The sequence below is a fragment of the Labeo rohita genome, chromosome 11 (genome assembly GCF_022985175.1).
Source record: "Labeo rohita strain BAU-BD-2019 chromosome 11, IGBB_LRoh.1.0, whole genome shotgun sequence".
Lineage (NCBI taxonomy): Eukaryota > Metazoa > Chordata > Actinopteri > Cypriniformes > Cyprinidae > Labeo > Labeo rohita.
Genome location: NC_066879.1, coordinates 7274372 through 7291295, shown reverse-complemented (window position 1 = coordinate 7291295; position 16924 = coordinate 7274372). Strand labels below are relative to the sequence as shown.

General features: G+C 36.7%; 1 protein-coding gene across 2 annotated transcripts; it reads left to right on the top strand.

The window, feature by feature from the left end:
• Positions 1–88: 88 nt before the first annotated feature.
• socs7 (suppressor of cytokine signaling 7) lies at positions 89–15531 on the top strand. Of its 2 annotated transcripts, XM_051123363.1 has the most exons (10): positions 89–2004; positions 3017–3081; positions 3341–3445; positions 7132–7263; positions 8715–8860; positions 9068–9236; positions 10344–10472; positions 12763–12898; positions 13550–13690; positions 13779–15531. In XM_051123363.1, exons 1-9 carry the CDS (start codon positions 641–643, stop codon positions 13668–13670), a joined length of 2367 nt encoding a protein of 788 aa, XP_050979320.1. In that variant the 5' UTR covers positions 89–640; the 3' UTR covers positions 13671–13690; positions 13779–15531. The 2 variants fall into 2 exon arrangements, with proteins under 2 accessions (XP_050979320.1, XP_050979321.1); XM_051123364.1 differs by lacking the exon at positions 7132–7263.
• Positions 15532–16924: the final 1393 nt, after the last annotated feature.

Genomic DNA, 16924 nt, shown 5'->3' with positions numbered 1-16924 from the left:
TAATTTTTAGTATAAGAGGATGAGAGTCATTATTGAAATGGTGATATCATGCAAGTCATTTGTCTTCGCTCATAACGCAACCGATCTGCAGGGAGAGTTTTGTTCGCGTTGGGATCGTGCGGAAAGGCGATGCCACTACAATTGATGCATCATAAACATCAGTCGGTAAGGCCGTCTTCCAGACAACAGCGCGGTAAATGACATGAAAGCAACATTACAGCACGGTGCACGTCACTAAGGGGGACAGCACATAGCCTGCAGCCAAGTGGACAGCAATGGCACCGATAAGACCAAACACGAAACGCATCGAATTTGCGGAAGTGAGCGGGCGGGTGGGGCCTCGCCAGTAATGTGACCACAGACGCCGTTAGGATTGCGTGAAACGAAGCGTTATGTATGACCCTACAAAGACCCGTGGAGATTTTTAAGGCCGGACGCGAAATGAAACGAGGACGTGCGCAATGTTGAAGGGGCGACTGAAATAGAGTTTATATGCACTAATTGTCTGGCGCTGAGTGAGGGGGCTAACTAACACCAAGAGGATTACCATCATCATCATCATCACACAAGCGAGATCTCATGACTGGAGCAATGTGAAACGCTGATATCGCTCATTCCTTCAGTATATTGAGGAATAATAATGAACAACGCGCAAGATATGTCTCCCGATTTTGTCTTGATGCGCCTGGTCTCCGCGGCCGAGGATGACCGCTTGGACGAGGAGAATGGGAATCTGTCGTCGGGCACCGGACTGACGGTGGCTATCAAGGGGAACTTTGAATGCACGCAGAATCACGGCCACATCTCGGCGGTGAACAAAGCTCCGCAGGCCAGCGGAACGGAGGCACCTGACGCGGGAGTGATGGCGACTAGACCTGCGCTGTCTGTGCCGCCTCCTCCTCTTCATTCATCCGAGGCCCACGGGTACGATCTCACCCACCGAGGTGGAATGGGGCCTCAGCTGTTGGTGTTCAGAAACATATCGAGAGACTCGGAAGCATTTGCCGAGAACAACTCGGAGGATCAGCGCAGGGCTTTTGAGGACCAAGCGGTACTCGCTTCCGAATCTGGCGCTGTGGACGCTCAGCATCCGCCTACATGGACGCTGCATCCGCAGCTCAAGCTGCCAGCGGTTGCTACGGATACGGATGGAGCCGAGCTGTGCCACCGGCATCGCTTGATCACAGACAAACAAGACTGGCCGCCGGTGGTGGATCACAAAACGAGCTCGATGACAGAGCCGGGCTGGAGCTGCACGACGGCACAGCGGCAGCTCCAGCTGCCCGACGGTCCCGTGCTGGAGCTTGCGAGGAAATTCGGCGAGCTGGGAGTCGCTCCGGTACCCGAGTTTCTGCTCAAGGATGGCGAGCTGCAGCACTGCTCGTGTCAAAGCGTGCTCGGCTCGGCTGGAATCAGGCAGGGAGAGGACCCGACCGAGACCAGCGATGCTCTGCTGGTGCTGGAGGGCCTCGGGTCAGAGGAGGTGAACGGCCTGGGCATCAATGCCTGCCAGAAGACCGAGTCTCAGAACGCTGAGCCGGGCGCGTTTACGCTCAAGTGTTTCCCGTCGGTGCTGTCCGGACAGGCTATGGGGGTGTCCGGGGGACTTTGCTCGCCGGCGTGTTGTTTGTTACGAGACTCGGTAAACACAAGGCCTCAGGCCCCTACCAGCGACAAACTGACTCCCGAGGTCCTGTCCCAAGCCGAACCCAGCCAGAACACCCCGTGCTCTAGCCAGGCGTCCACACCGAAGGCTCGGCCGGACAGGAGCACGACCCGGGCGCATCTTTCCGCTGCGAGCGGAGGTGAGAAGACTCTGAAAGTACCAGGGAAATCCAGGAAGGGCTCGCTTAAAATACGCCTGAGTAAACTTTTCAGAACTAAAAGCTGTAGTGGCTCTAACAACCTTTTGGACAAGAGACCCTCAGTCACGTTCTCCATATCCTCAGCGGGCAGTTTAGTTGACATGTCTGGAGCGAGCGGTGGGGAACAAGACACGGCCAGGTGAGTTCTTCTGCCCTTTATGAAATACTGAAGCTTTAACCATTTTTATATATACATGTTTTTTTTTCTAGGATTCCTATATGTATATACTGTATATATATATATATATATATATATATATATATATATATATATATATATATATATATGTATATGAATGAATGGGGCAATTTCATGTTTGTTTTCATACAGCTCACACAGTCATACCTCAAACCTGAATTTAATAAATTAATTTATAAATAAATAATTAAAAACTGCTTAATTCATTTAAAGTTGCTAACCACTTGCTAGATACTGACTACATCTTTCACAAGGTTTTTAGGTTTTTATGCTTGATGAACAGGACAACCATTGTAGTTTTAATATGGTTTGTAGCCTAACCATTTTTTGTTTTTGTTTTTGTTTTTGTTTTTGTTTTAGCACAACACAGACTTTAATTTAGTATTAAATCATAAACCTCTTTCTAAAAACACCTGGGAATTTGAGTAGGGAACACATGGTGTATTAGTATTTATTGTTTACTTACCTACAAACTATGGCATTTAACCCTTGGCTTTTCAGTATGTTGTGCAGCTTTAAATTTGACTCCAAAATATTTAACTTTTCAGTCAAAGATGTACCCCCTCACAAATACTGATTGAAATCAACCAGGAAACGGGACACTTTTTGAACATTTCTATTTATTAACATAAATAGTGTTACTCCATAAATATTCAATAGGAAGTATATGTATTTTCTGTCATAAACTCATACAACATATTTCAAGGGGAGTCCTTTAATGTGGTGTACTTAAAAAAAAAAGATTTTTAATAGTTTTCAATGTGGCTCTCAGTGTCGTATTTCACCCAAGGATCACAGGTGAGTGCAGTTTTTGTATGAAGTATAAGACATTTATAATGTGATTATTAGGCTAAAAAAATGATACAATAAACTTGAAATACAGGACAAAATAATGTAAATTCATATGTGTCTTTCTTAAACTCTAATAATTAAAATGATTTTGTTTCTGCAGCCAACCTGGACTAACAAGGGCACAAAGTGCCTTTTCTGCAGCCTCTTTTACTCCCGTTTTTACAGGTAAATGAAGAATCAAGGGAACATAATGGGGTGGAAGCTAAAGGAATTCTTGGAATACATTAAATGAAGGCACATTTGCAAACCACTAATGAGCTTACACAGTGCATGGGAAATATAATGACACAGATACACGATTTGGATGAGATTAGACTCATTGTGGGCCAATCTTTGGAATTAAACTACATTATTCTAACGAATGTTGTTAATGTTGTTCTTATGGATCTTGTCATTAAGTTCTGTATTGTGGCTCTGGTCACAGGAGAGACTGTGTCCTTGGTTGATGTGGACATCTCTCAGAGAGGCAGGAACTCCCCTCACCCTCCCACTCCTCCACCTCCCCCTCGGCGGAGCCTCAGTCTGCTAGGTGAGCCCCACTACAGATGTTCACACACCTCCTTGATCTCCTTCGTTTCTGCTCTCCTTCATTCATACCTTTCACATCTCCATCTGTTTCACACTTTTTAAATATTTCTCCAGTAACCTCCCCCATCCCTCCCAGTGTATTCCCTTTATCCTTTCTGCTGACACCTCTGTCGTCTGTATCTGTCTGTGTGCATAGTTTTATACACTACCGTTTAAAGGTTTGGGGTTGATAAGATTTTTAGATGTCTAATGTTTGCCAAGTCTGCATTTATTTGATCAAAATGACAGTAAAATAGTAATATTGCAAACTATTATTACAAAACTGTTTTCTATTTGAATATGATGGTACTGCAGTGTCACATGATCTTTCAGAAATCATTATACTATGCTGATTTGCTGCTTAAAGGGATAGTTCACCCAAATTCTGTCACTAGTTGCTCATTGTTAGAAACCTGTAGGATTTTCGTTCATCTTGGGAACACAAATTAAGATATTTTTAATGAAATTCAAGAGCTTTCTCACCTTGCACAGACAGCAACACAACTGTTCAAGGCCCAGAAAGGTAGTAAGAACATCGTTAAAATAGTCCATATGATTCAACCGTAATTTTATGAAGCTACAAGAATGCTTTTGTTGAAGCATATTGAAGACTAAAACGAAAGAGAAGAAATTGTTGAATAAAGTCATTGTTTTTGTTTTCTTTGTTTTCTGGAATCACTGATGTCACATGGACTATTTTAACAATGCCCTTACTATCTTTCTGGGCCTTAAATGTGTCAGGTGTGTTGCTGTCTATGCAGGGTCAGAAAGCTCTCAGATTTTATCCAGAATATCTTCATTTGTGTTCTTAAAATTAACGAAGGTCTTACCGGGTTGGAACGACATAAAGGTGAATAATTGACAGAATTTTAATTTCATTTTTGGGTGAACTATACCTTTAAGAAATGCTGCTTGTTATTATCAACATTAAAAACAGTGCTGCTTAATGTTTTTTGTGGAAACCATGATGAATTTTAACCCTGAATAGAAAGTTCAAATAAGCAATAGCATTTATTTGAAGTAAAAATCTTTTGTAACATTCTCTTTGTCAATTCAACACATCCTTGATGAATAAAAAAGTTAATTTTTTACTATACCCCAGACTTTTAAATGATAGTGTACATACATGGAATTAAAATGCCTTTTTGCAATTTACTCACGAGAGGTGAGTAAAAATAGACATAAGTATATAAATATGGTCAACATATTTTGTGAACATTCAAACCCATTTAACCACATTTGTATTGTATCTGTGTTAGACATCAAAGGACAGTCTACTCACCTGTCAGTCAAATTGTTTTTCGTGCTGAATCAAAATGCAATGACACTGGCATAGTAAGTAACATACGTGGTCTTGAAAACAGAGTCCTTCTCATTAAAAACCCATTACAAAAATTCAAAAAAACTGTTGAGATGCATGTTACTTTGTAATCTCTCTGATCTGTGACCTCTGTGATCAAACCCGAGGCGGATGTTGATGATTCCGTGTAGGATGTCAGCCTACATGCTTATTCTTTCACTTTGTCCTTTCATTTCCCTTTTTTTATTCAGACTTTATTCTTTTCATTTCATGGTTACCAAAGTCTCTGATTGCATTCTGCAAGCATAAAATTCACAGAAGCGCCACTTAAAGTGAGTTATTGTGCAAGCCTAGGTGTGGTTTGACTTGACCAGAATTTGGCACACAGGCAAGCAGTTCCGTTTTTAATAAAGTGAGGCCTCTGCACATGCTCTTCCAGTACATCAGCTCAGCATGGTATTGCGGTCTTTGTAGTGAAGATTGAAAAGATCTCAGTACTGGAGAGCTGAATATTTATTTATGAAGAAGCAGTCTTTATCATGAGTGAACGAAGATGATTAGGTATGTGGATTATTCAGTCATTGTGTGTTTGAAGTTGATTGTTTATCATGTTTAGGGTAGAGCTTTTAAGGAATATTCCAGGTTTCAGTGAAAGTTAAGCATTTGTGGCATAATGTTGATTGCATAAAAATAACTTTTTTTTTTGAGCTGTAAAGATATTTAAATAATTGTTACAAATGTTTTAAAGTTCACATAATTGTGTTGTGTTGCAAAACTGAATATAACTACACTGAAAAGGTTTTTGTTTTGTATTTCAACCTCCATTGTAAGAGATTTTACACAGATTTTTTTTTTTTTTTTGTTTATGGTAATCAACATTGTGTCACAAATTGAACCAGGGTTATTATACACTTAAAAAAAAATTTGTTGAGTCAACTTAAAATAATTTATTACCTGGTTGCCTTAAAATTTTAAGTTCAGTCAACTCCAAAAAAAGTTTATTTAACCTAAAATGTTAAATTATGCTAAGTGACAACTTAGATATTTGAGTTGATTCAAGTTTAACAAACACAAATATCTAAGTTGTTAATTAGTACAACTTAATATTTCAAGTTGACTAAACTTATTTGAGTTGACTGAACTTAAAATTTTAAGGCAGCAGGGTAACAAATTATTTTAAGATGACTCAACAGATTTTGTTTTTTACAGTGTCGTTTATTAAAACTAAAACCATTAAAAATGTTAGTTAAAATAAAATAAATGCTACCTGAAATTAAAAAAAAAATACGAAAAACAGAAAAAAGCTAGCTGCCAAGGCAACATTACTAATAACAAAAAAAATTAAAATAAAATTAATAAAAACTATATAGAGAAAGAGAGAGAGAGAAAGAGAGAGAAAGATATTTTTTTATTATATTTAAAAAAATACAAAAATATAAAACAAAGCTACTAAAATTGATCTAAAAAACTAAAAATAAATCAATAAATCAAAAGTATTAATTAAAAACTACAGTAGTATAATATAATTAATAATAACTATTAAAACTAAAATATTCTAAAAAAAAAAAAAGAAAACAGCTGGGAAGAAATTAATTTTGCAGTGTCGTGAGTGTGTAATTGAATGCACATGCATATATATATATAATATTATAAAGACTTTTTATATTATATTATATTTAAAAAAAATGTAGAACAAAGCTACTAAAATTGAGCTAATACTTAAATTAAAAACTAAAAATATAAAAATCAAATTATTAATTAAAAACTACAGTAGTATAATATAATTAATAATAACACTGTATTAAAACTGAAATATTCTTAAAAAAGAAAAAACAGCTGGGAAGAAATTAATTTTGCAGTGTCGTGAGTGTGTGATTGAATGCACATGCCAGCGTGTGGATTTATTCTTACAGATGCCCGTGTTGTTTTCCCATGTTGCAGTTCCCCACGTCATATGCTTCCTGTCACGGTGTCTTAGTCTTCAAGTGCTATAAGAGGATCAGATATTGTCACATAATTGGAGGATTTGTCCTGCTCCTTTATGGTTCAGACAGGCAAAACTACATGTTATTCATACAAAAAGCACAGGTCATTGAATGTAATAGTTCCAGTACTGCGGTGGGCTGTGTTTTGATCCATTTTTGGTAATATATGCAAGACTGAATGATGTTGCCGTCCCTTTGCTCTGGTTTTAGTGTTGAATTCAGTCATGTTCTGATTCCTCTTCATCGCCCGTGGCACCTGTCTCATTCTAATAGTCTTTAACCTTCTGTCAACCCTTCCATTGCTTTTTCTATGACATCTCCTTATTCTCCTGGCTCTGAACCCTCCCTCCTGCTCTCTTCCAGACGATATAGGTGGGCCGCAGCCTGGGCCTTTCCTAGTGAGTGTAATGGGGGCCTCCCTGCAGTCTCTCCCTCTGCCTCTTCCTCCTCCTCCCCCTCTCCACGCTACCATCCAGCATAGTCTCAGCCTCAATGGTAAGACTTGGGTGCAGTGGAGGGGGCGGTGTGTGTGTGTTTCAGGGTGTCTTTCTGGTTCTGAGAGCAGATTCCAACCTCCCCTTTCCCTTGCTGCAGATCAGCTTGTTCTCTCAGAAGCACCTTTATTCCATTAAACGTGAAGGAAAATGGAATAAAGTGCGAATGTAACTGTGGTATTCTTGTGAAAGGCAAAGGCAAAGACAATACATGACACCCGTAGCATGTATCGTTTGCTTAACAAAGGCTTTGGTTAAAAGTGTGGTTTCGTTTTTCAGTTCCTTTTGCAGTTCAGAGGAAAAAGGCTTTGTGACTAATGTAGAGAGAGGAAGTTGCAAGTCGTAGCATCTTTTGCTCAGTGTCTCATATGGAAACTTATGTATGAGATATAATGGAGATTAAAGATATGGTAACTGCAACATAGCATGTACACGTTTATTGGTAGTTGATCAGCGTCATCAGTGTCCTGCAGTGTGATATGCTGCTATAGGGGAGACCAGGCCAAGTTGTCACAAAGGGGAGTTTCAGTAAATTAGCAATGGTTTTGTATTAAAATCCCATACTTTTTTTGAAAATTCTGTTTGCAAACAAAACTTTGTTGTGCTCTAGCTTTTAGGTAAACAAGTGAACACAATGTATGACACAACTGGGGCATGTTGTCACAAAAGATCAACGAGTGTTCGCTGAATTCTGTCTTTTTCCTGGGCAATAATGGTGAAAATGTTCAATTGTCTGATAGAGAAATTAACATTTAAAAATAAACCTAAAATAATCTTGTGTAATTGTAAATAAAAATATTCTTGTGTAATTGTTATACACGGTTTTGTATACAGTTTGTTTAAAAACCTCATATTGTTCACTTGGGATATTTGCACAATTTACAATTATAACACATGAATTAAAATTATGTCACACTATAATGAGAAACCTCATGAAATGGTGACCCATTACAGAACCTAAAATATACACTTTCCAATAATCTCAAAAGTATTATTTGTCATTATTCATTATTCAGCAAGGATGCATTAAATTGATTGAAAGTTACAGTAAAGGTGTTCATTATGTAACAAATGTAATGTAACTGTTCTTTAAACTTTCTATTTATCAGACAATTATGGTTTCCAGAAAAATATCAAGCAGCACAACATTGCTAAAAATTATAAATGTTTCTCGAGCAGCAAATCAGCATATTAGAATGATTTCTGAAGGATCATGTGACATTGAAGACTGTAGTAATGATGCTGAAAATTCAGCTTTGCATTCCAAGAATAAATTACATTTTAAATTATACTAAAACAGATACAGGTTTTTTGAGCTACAATAATATTTCATAATATTACCGATTTTACTGTATTTTTAAGAAGATTTTTAAGAACATTAATATGAAATACTAGTCTGATCGCAACCTAATATTTGCTGTTTTATTTAAAAATGGTCCATTTGTCTCTCAGATGCTTTCTTCCGGGCACTTCCACATTCGGCCCCATCACCAATGGAGACTCCGGCCCCTGCTCGAGTGGCCCCACCCCCAATCATGTGTCCACTGAGAGGAGCCGATTCCAGCAGCTTCACTGCCAGCCTGAGAGAGCTGGAGCGGGTGAGAGACAAAAACAGTTTACATGAAGTCATGAAACAACAGAAAATTTCCACTCATTTAACTGGAATATTGATCAGCATGTTTATCTATAGATCTTTTAACTGTGAATAACAACTGTGGTTTCCTGTGGTTGTGGGTTTTGTGTGTTTTTTTCTATAAGCATCCTTTCAACAAATTTGTATGGTAATTGTGTGTTTGTGTCTGCAGTGTGGCTGGTATTGGGGGCCGATGAACTGGGAGGATGCTGAAATGAAGCTTAGAGGAAAACCAGATGGCTCGTTTTTGGTGCGGGACAGTTCAGACCCACGGTACATCCTCAGCCTCAGCTTTCGCTCACAGGGAGTCACACACCACACGCGTATGGAGCACTACAGAGGTAAACACACATGTATATACATATCCGTAAACTCTTTTTTGACATATTAGGCTCAGAAGTGTAGCCAAAAAACACATAAATACCTGATATAAACCACATCCTCAAGTCCAATTAAAAGATTAGTATTGACTGCACTGCCTGAACAAACAAATTAGATTTCACATCCTGCAGAATGAAAGTTACTCCTCAATTCAGATTTGAAAAATCAAGTCGGTAGTCAATAAATGGTTTCACATCCCCATTTAATTTACTACACATTACAATATGTAAAACAACCCGTGTCATTCATTTAAAGTGCATTTTTCATGATCTAATCAAAAACTATGGTTTCCGGTTAAAACGATGTGCAGAACTCATGCTGGGTTTTGTTCATTTTTTTTTTTTTTTTTTTTTATAAATACATAACAGAAACTGTGATGCATATTTTAAAATGACATCACAATAAACATTAAGGTATTTCAATGTCTTGATTTATAGAAAGTAAAGTAAATTAAACATTGACTAGCAAAATGTTTTTTACTTTTATCTTAAGTGAAAATACTACTTTCAAATAATAGTTTATGTAGGTTTTGTTTACAATGAAATTAAGCTTTAAAAAGCAAAATAAATAATTAAATAAATAAATAAATTCTCTTGACTAAGAATTTTGGCTAATAAAAATGTATACAAATTTTGGCTTATGTCAAAAAAATATATTGATATAGCCTTAAATAAATAAATGAATTAAAAATGTTAAAATTTTTAATTGGAACCAAACCATAAATATAGCTTGAACTAATATAACAAATACAACTGGATGGTGTAAAAAGTTCACATTAGCACTTAAAGAACAAACTCTTAAAACATGGTCAGGTCAAAGTTTCTGAATTATTTTTGGTCAATTTTACGGGTAGTTCACTGTATGAAGAATTTTTGGGTATAATTTATCACAGTTTACTTTATTTTGCTATTCTCACTTACATAAATGAACTACAGTGTCCTGCACAAACTACAAAAAAAATATCAAAAATTATATCTGGTGTCTGAATAATTTTTGGTTTTACTGTATGTCCAAAGTATAGTTTTTCTGTCTATATGTTTCCTAAAAGTTTGTTTTTCACTTTTCAGGAACCTTCAGTTTATGGTGCCACCCTAAATTTGAGGACCGTTGCCATTCTGTGGTCGAATTCATTGAGCGAGCCATCATGCACTCTAAAAATGGAAAATTCCTCTACTTCCTACGTTCACGTGTACCTGGTAAGGCAACAAATATCCCGCTCAACTGACAAGACATTGCAGACAGGATTCTCAGCAACTACTGCTGAATGAAAAAAAAAATTAACTGATGCAGGAGGGATAAATAGGAACAAAAAGTGGCTTAGACTTCTTTTTTATCTTTTTTTCTTGGAAAATTATGAGTGTCAGGATTGTGCACAGAGGGTGGGACATTGGCTAAATGTTACATTTGAATATCAATATATGTCGTTTTTTCACAATTTTTAAGGAGGTATATGGACATTTTACGTGTTTAAAACTAGCAACATTTCATGATAGATTAATTTTATGTTAGATAACATTTTTAACATGTACAGTGCACAGCATAAATGAGTACACCCCCTATAAAACTTCAATTACTCTTTACTTAGAAGACATGTTAGGGTTCTTTGGAGATATAATGTTTCAACAAGCCTGCTAGATCAATTACTAAAAAAGAATGTCAAAATTACTTCAATCAAAGTGATAAAATGTTGTGTTGCAAAAATGAGTACACCCTCCTGAAGGTTTCTAAATAAAGCTAAAAAAAATGACGTGTAGGTTTAAGGCAACTTTTGATCAACAGGTATGTATACTGAAACAAAACTTTTAAAGACAGGTAATTTCCTGACAATTAAAAGTGTTATATACTTTACTGAATCATACTCAGACTTAATGCTGGCAACAATGGAACCACTTCAGAGAAAACTACCAGGAGATTTATTTCTGAGCATAAAAGAAAACAATGGTACAAGAGGATACCAAATAATTGTTTTAAGTGTGAAGATATAGCAGAAGTAACACTGACATTCAAAAACAATGGACTTGTGACAAGGCTCCTGAAATAATCAGGTCTTCACTTTAAATTTTCATTTAGTGATGAGTGAATTTTTGCTAGAAAAAGAGCAGGAGAAACACCAAGAAAGTGTCTTAGAGCCGGCAAAAGCTATGAAAAGAGTGACACTTATCTCACCAAGTATGATGCAGCCTGCAGAAGTGACACACATGGTTGTTGTCACCACTAAAATTACCTACTGTAACCAAAGCACAATAAACTCATTTAACCTCTTCCAAGGCCCATATTTACAAAATATAGACTTCTGGGAATCCATACTCTGGTCTCAAGAGACCAAGTCAATCATTTCGGATCCAAAAGCATCCAAAATGTTCTATTGTTGCTAGAGGAGGAGTACAGTGAGAAATGCCTTGTACCCACAAGGACGTTTAGTGGTAGTAAAGCTCTTCTGTAGGGATGTATGAGTACTAATGGTGTGAGGGAGTTGTGCTTTATTTACGCTGTCATGAATTCACACACCACTGTGTGATGTAATACAAAAACTTAAAACAGAAGATGCCACCCTCCCCTCATTCCCTGCATTACTGGGCATTTTTTCAGCATGACAATGAAGATATTCATTCTCAAAAGGTGAAAATCCTTAAGTGGACATGTATTTCATTCAGTCTTAATGCTCTTGAGCAGCTGTGGGGGATTCTGCAGAGATGAGCTAAGCAACACTCCCCATTAAATACCAGGGCATTTAAGGACGTCGTCCTCCAGGAGTTAAACAGGACAGATGTGGCATTTTGTCATGAACATGTACACTCAGTGCCAAGAAGGGTCAGAGCCGTATACTTAAAGTTCTTGAGGACATACTAAGTACTAGCAATCCTTCATTTAAACAAAATCGGGTAATTTACTAATTGTACAGAAAATATTGGCATATATATTTTTGTTTTTATTAAGTATATGTTTTAATACATTTCACTTGTGCCATCTCTCCATGAATTATATTGGTGATTAAGAAAATACTTTTATATTTATTCAGAGGGGTTGTACTCATTTATGCTGTGCACCATAGATAAAAGTGATTTTGAGTCTGAAAAAGTCTGAATTTGCTTTTATTTTTATAATTAAATTTTTGTGTTTTTTAAATACACTTTTGTTCGTTTTTGTGTTTTTAAATATTTCTATTTAGCTTTCATTTATTTTTATTTCCGTTTTAGTAATTTAAGCACTTACTATATTTCACTTAGTTGCCAAGGGATATTTAAAACTTTCATTTAATGTTTTTAATTTTCTAATTTTATTTCAGCTTTATTTCACTTAAAAATTATTTGAACTAGTTTTCTTTTCTGTTAACCGTAACAGTTATGTAGTCTAAAGTGCTTGTGGTTGCAGTATGCACAGACATAAACAGCAGAGTTTATTTATATTGCTCGTAAAAACCAAAACCAGGTTTGAGTGTATAAGAAATGAAGGTCAGAGCAATGAAACGTGTGGTGTCTGTTTTAGGGTTGCCCCCGACCCCTGTTCAGCTGCTCTATCCGGTCTCACGCTTCAGCAATGTGAAATCACTCCAGCATCTGTGCCGTTTCTGCATTCGACAACTCGTCCGCATAGACCACATCCAGGAGCTGCCCCTTCCGAAGTATGACTCACTCACACTTTACCTTATTTTGTTTATTTAGAATTCTGATACACTACCATTCAGAGGTTTGAGGTCTGTACGATTGTTAAAGGGATAGTTCACCCAAAAATGAAAATTCTGTCATTAATTACTCATCCTTATGTCGTTCCAAACCCGTAAGACCTTCGTTCATCTTCGGAACACAAATTAAGATACACAGAATTACATAAACGCAACTGAAACGTTTAAGGCAGAGAAAGGTAGTAAGGACATTGTTAAAATAGTCCATGTGACATCAGTGATTCAACCTTAACCACATGGACTATTTTAACGATGTCATTACTACCATCCTGGGCCTTGTACGTGTCGGTTGCATTGCTGTCTATGCAGTATCAGAAAGCTCTCAGATTTCATCAAAAATATCTTAATTTGTGTTCCGAAGTTGAACAAAGGTCTTACGTGTTTGGAACAACATAAGGGTGAGTAATTAATGACAGAATTTTCATTTTTGTGTGAACTATCACTATAATGTTTTATAAAAAGTCTCATATTCACCAAGGCTGCATTTATTATCATAATTGAGCAATTTGGTTTGATTTTAATGAAACAAAAATGTAAGCAATTTTTAATATAAAGTGCCTAAAAAGACTAACTTTTATTTTTTCGTCTCAGACCACTCATTGTCTACTTGAGGAAGTTCTATTACTATGATCCAGAGGAAGAGATGTACCTGTCAATCAAAGGCATGCGCCAGGCAGCAGGTGTGGAACAGGAAGCCGAGTCTGAAACATAGCCAGATCGCTCCTTTTCACTGTACGTACTTGCAGCATTGACTGTTTTACATTCATTATATTGTACTCAACATGTTTAAATAACAAAATGCAAACATATTATTTTTTAGGATTTCTGTGTGTGGGTAATAGATGGAACAGCGCATGGACACTTCCTGGTGCACAGCTCTGCTCCAACTCCCTGCCAGTCTTCCAGCAGAAGCCAATGAACATCAGCCGACTGGCCCCTCCTCTTTGACCAATACGCGGACAGAGGGAGTACAGAGGAGTGCTGGAATACTGTCTATGTTGAGCAGGCAAATAAATCCAGAGACTGACATGATAGACAAAGGACTTGAAAGGTCACTGGACAGCAAACAGTGGACTTATAAAAAAAAAAGAATAAGTTAAAAAAAACGAACGAGGACATTTGACTTGGGGTACTAGCAAAAGCCTTCATCTGTAGGTTATATTACACTGGAGTTTTTAAACTGGCCAGTTTGTGAAACCGTCTCTGTTTGGTTCTTCTTTCTTTCCTCATCAGGCCCCTGCCCCTGGGTGGAGTGTGTGACCCCTTTATTTGTCCTTTCCCTGATTGTAACTCCTTCAGTCTGATCAGGCCACATGAACTGTATTTTGAGTAAAAGACAAAGTAAACTTGAAAATAAGTGGTGGTATACTTGATGACTTTTTCACATTATTTATGATTTAGGATTATAATCGGTTGAATTTAAGTTGGTCTCAACACTGGATGCATCTGTTTTTCCTTGCAGATCACTATATTAAGTTACTATGCATATATATTTGAGTGACCCTGGACCACAAAACCAGTCATAAGTAGTACAGGAATATTTATAGCAATAGCCAAAATTACATTTGCATAGGTCAAATTTTTCGATTTTTCTTTTATGCCAGACACCATTAGGATATTCAGTTAAGATCATGTTCGATTAAGATATTTTGTAAATTTCCTACTGTAAATATAAAAAACTTAATTTTTGATTAGTAATATGCATTGCTAAGAACTTAATTTGGACAACTTTAAAGGGGTCATCGGATGCAAGCTTCACTTTTACATGTTGTTTCACTTACAGCAGAAGTGACTATAAGGGTTTTTTTTATGAATCTCTGCAATCACCTTTTCTAATAACGTGCTAGTTAGCAAGTTTCGCGGCTAAACACGCTAAATGTGGCTAAAGTAAACAATCTCTCAGAGCAGCACATCACTCAGCACGCAGAGCTCATTTGCATTTAAAGGAACAATTCCTCAGAATTTTTGCAGAACTCATTTTGACAAGGTAAAAAGGGTGTTGTTTTACACAGCCATTGAGAATTTTTAACCGAAGTATATTATAGACTTTTAATTACACCCTAAAGAATCATATCAACTTGTGGAAAATGGGCATCCGATGACCTCTTTAAAGACGATTTTCTCAATATTTAGATTTTTTGCACCCTCAGATTCCAGATTTTGTCCAATATTGACCTATTCTAACCTAACAAACCATATATCAATGGAAAGCTTATTTATTTAGCTTTCAGATGATGTACAAATCTCAAGTTAAAAACTACCCTTATATCTGTTTTTGTGGTCCAGGGTCATATATATATATAATTGATAAGTTGTTCTGTATTAAGGCAAGGCAACACAGGCAAAGACATTGTTTTTTCATGCACTGGTCAATATTGAGATTTTAAGAATTGGCTTTTCATAATGTGATATTTCAGACTAGTGGAAAGGAAACATCCCAAATACACAATTTTGTTGTATGCACTTTATCCATTTGTGTCTATTTGGGATTTCAATTACGATACACTTCAATAATGCCTACACCAAACTTTACAGTTTTTTTCTTGTCTATATTCTGAATGTTTTAGGGAGGAATTTGTTCATATATTATATGCTTGATTTTATACAACATTTCATTCCTAAAACATGGTCAAAAAAACTTTTTTTTCTGGCTGTTGACAGTGTTTTCTGAGTTATGGGGTGATAAAAAGATATGTCCAAAATCCTCTGTTTAAAAACCATTGTCAGCAAACTATGTCAACAAAATGACACAAGAATTTTGAACCTGGCTTCAGCCAATGTTCGGATTTCTGTTGTGGAATCACGTTCTTAATGTAATCAATCAATAATGTAATCAACTGGGAAAGTATGGTGATATCTATTTACCCTATTCACCTGGAATGCCTTGCCATAATACTATGGTATATGACTGAGATAATCATTCAATATGATTGTATTACTATTTGCCTCCATCATTATATCATCGTAACACTACAGATGTTATACTAAAAATGTAGCTGGGACATCACATACGTTCATTTAGCTGTCAAAATGGACATTGCATAGACTTTAATTGTATGTATATAGATTTGGTCAGTTACCCACATACGCGGCCATATTGGTGATACTCGGATGTAAACAACAGCGTGGACTGCATGGTTAATGTACTAATGAATACATTCTTTTATGCTGTCTAAACCATGGGAAGAAACGTATAGAAGCTGCTAAATCATATAAAGAAGGATTTAGTAAGGAGGAAAGGGTGCAATATTTTGACAAACTAAAATTAATATGTGGAAAAGATACATAAGAGCAGTATTAATTAAAATATTTGCCTAATATTTCATCTACCTGACCAGAAATGATAAGAACAAACTTGAATGTTGTCAAGATTCTTGCCCTGGAAATCCTGGTTCAGTTTGGCCAACCACAAACATTTGGCCTTTTGTTCCTCAGGCAGTTTTTTGCACTCTTCTCCTTGATTTGTTCTAACTTTTGGCAGTCTATAGTACTCCAAAACAAGACAATAATTGACCATTTTCAGCAGTAATAATCATGCAAAATACGCAAGTTTCATTAGGTTCAGTGGCATTGTTTACATTCCGTGCCGCCAATATGGCAGATTGATGAGGAGTTGTGAAAACACTTTATACAGCTAGTTCTAAATACTTTAACCCTAATCCACACCGTAACAGAAAACTTTATGCGTTTTTACAATTTTTAAACAAAACCTTTGTTTATATATTTACAATAAGTTCCCAAAAAAGGAAGTTTTGTCAGGTTTAGCACTCTTCCGAGTACAAAATTGTCTCCAACTATGGTTAAGTGTGTACATACACATTTTTATTTCATTCTTTGGTTTTTATATTGAGCTAACAATGCCTAAACAATAAAACGAAATAATATTGGGACCTCTAAACAAACAGCATTTGCAAAATGTTATGCTGGAGAATCATAACATTTTGGCTTTGACAAAACAGCTGGTTG